Genomic DNA, 2,246 nt, shown 5'->3' on the forward strand with positions numbered 1-2,246 from the left:
GCAGACAAGCATGCAGATCCTCAGCATTTACACAAACTCTTTCCAGTCTGCTTTCCAATCAAGATGATTGAGTTGGCTTATATTATGATATCAGCTGAGTTTGACTTAAATCCTTGAGACTCAGAGATGTCATGTGACTAATGCTGTGTGTCACGAATCCAGCTCTTCTAACATGATTAGCCACAGCACACTGGCTCCTGTGTGCACATCCAGACGTTTAACATGATTCTCTCGGCTTAGCGTGACCTGGTTGAGGTCTGGTGGATCTTTAGGGTGGTAATGGACGACTCTGACATGTTTGGAGTTACACAATCCATGGCAGTGTGTGGACATGTTCACGCTTTCCACGCGCTCGCCGCAGGTGTGCCGCACGCAGACAAGCATGCAGATCCTCAGCATTTACACAAACTCTTTCCAGTCTGCTTTCCAATCAAGATGATTGAGTTGGCTTGCTCAGTATTTCAAGTTAAAGGGTTAGTTCACCCAAAAATGAAAATTAGCCCATAAATTACTCACCCTCTAGTGCATTTGTTTTGTCGAGACAAAGAGGGGGAGGCTCCGGCCGCTCGAGAGAGGAGGGGGTAGTAAAGGTTTGTTCCCCTGCAGGGCACTTGTGGACGGGGGTGTTGTTGTGCCTGTGTGCAGCTCAGATGGTGTGTTTTCTCAGCGCTAAAGGAAATTGCATCAGTATGCATTATCCAGCAGGGAGAGGCCGCAGGAGTCACGCTGGGAGGAGGGCCGAAGCTCTCTCTCTCTGTCTCTCTCTCAAACTTCCCACTAGTGCAGAGACACACCGGCTGACCCAGTCATGGGCACAGAGGACCCAAATCGCTCTCTGCATGGACTTATACTGGATTAATCAACTTAACCTATTTATTTATTTGCATATTTATGGTTTATCTACTTTCTTGAGCCCTGAATGCGGACGCGGAGCACTATGCACTCCAGAGAGAAGTCGCGGAGCTGCGATAATTACCTGAGTATAAAGGTAAGCGCCGCACTGCTGCGGGTTGCATTCGACATCGCTTATGAATCGCATTGAACTTTAAATGAAGAAAGCGTTCACCACTTTCTATTGGGATTGTGATGGTCCTATCAAACAGGAAAACGTCTTTCCTGACAGCAGGGTTATTATAGATAACTGAAACCATAAATAAAAACATTTTTGATACTTTAAATAAAATAAAAGTTAAGTGAAATAAAATAAAAACTTGCTCTTATTTTATTTCAGCTAGCTTCCAAGGCACCGTTTCTCATTTTCATTTAGTTTAGCTTGATGTACTAAAAAACCTAAAACTGAAATACAAATTAATTAAAACTTTATAGACATATTTTTTTTAAAAATGACTAAAACTTTAACTGAAATTAACATGAAAGCAGAAAATGTAAGAAAAAAATCTAATTCAAATTATTAACGAAAACTATGACACTAAAATAAAATCACTTACAAAAAATACTGTGACTATAGTGCGGTATATTTACATTTATTCATTTAGTAGATGCTTTTATCCAAAGTGAGTTGCAAATGAGGAAATGCACCATCATAACCATATTTACATGACTTTTTGGTTGTCGTTTTGTTTAAAATACACTTAAAATTCAGTAATATTATAGATTTGACAGCACTGACACTATCTGAATTGGGTGTCACAATTGCCTTCTGCTTTAAAGCTGAATCAAATTTGTTCATAATTGACAAATTTGCAACATTGACGTGGTTTTTGAATTGAGTTGAATCAACACTGACCTGAATTGAGATGAATAATGACACTATTGCTTAGAAAGTTTGCATGATTGATTCTGTTATTTTTCCATTTAATACTGTGAAGCTGCTTTGAAACAAACTCTGTTGTCTGGACTGGAGTTTTCAGGAATCCTGTGCTAATTCTAATGGCTGTTCAGGGATATACTGATCCATGTTTTGAGGCAGCTAGTCTGTAAGCACAGTGTTAACATAGTTTGACTCGAACTGTTTGGTAATGAGTGGCATTAGGACTCGGTTTAGTCTTTTGAGCTGTAATCCAGACATCATGGGAGCGGCGTCTTGAATTGATCCCTCAATTACAGCACTTTAACTCGTCTCGTAATCACTGATCGTTTGCTTGCGGTGTCTGTGTGAGCTCTGGGTTTGCTCTGTGTGTTTGTGTTGTTGTGTCATCGCTCGGAGATTCACTACAGAACCTGTTTGAGAGCAGCTGCGTGTGGCTTTTGTCCTCAGAGAGTCAATGGACATTCCATCAGTAGAC

General features: G+C 40.6%; 1 protein-coding gene across 1 annotated transcript in view; it reads left to right on the forward strand.

Moving 5' to 3' along the window:
* The first annotated feature begins 790 nt into the window (after positions 1 to 790).
* LOC107729805 (uncharacterized protein KIAA1755-like) overlaps positions 791 to 2,246 on the forward strand; it is a 38,169-nt gene continuing 36,713 nt past the window's right edge. Inside the window, exon 1 of the mRNA XM_016540506.1 lies at positions 791 to 988. Coding sequence (XP_016395992.1) covers positions 920 to 988 — 69 coding nt within the window. The 5' untranslated portion in view covers positions 791 to 919. The remainder of the gene's footprint in view (positions 989 to 2,246) is intronic.

The sequence above is a fragment of the Sinocyclocheilus rhinocerous genome, unplaced genomic scaffold (genome assembly GCF_001515625.1).
Source record: "Sinocyclocheilus rhinocerous isolate Xijiao unplaced genomic scaffold, SAMN03320098_v1.1 scaffold1510, whole genome shotgun sequence".
NCBI classification, from domain to species: domain Eukaryota; kingdom Metazoa; phylum Chordata; class Actinopteri; order Cypriniformes; family Cyprinidae; genus Sinocyclocheilus; species Sinocyclocheilus rhinocerous.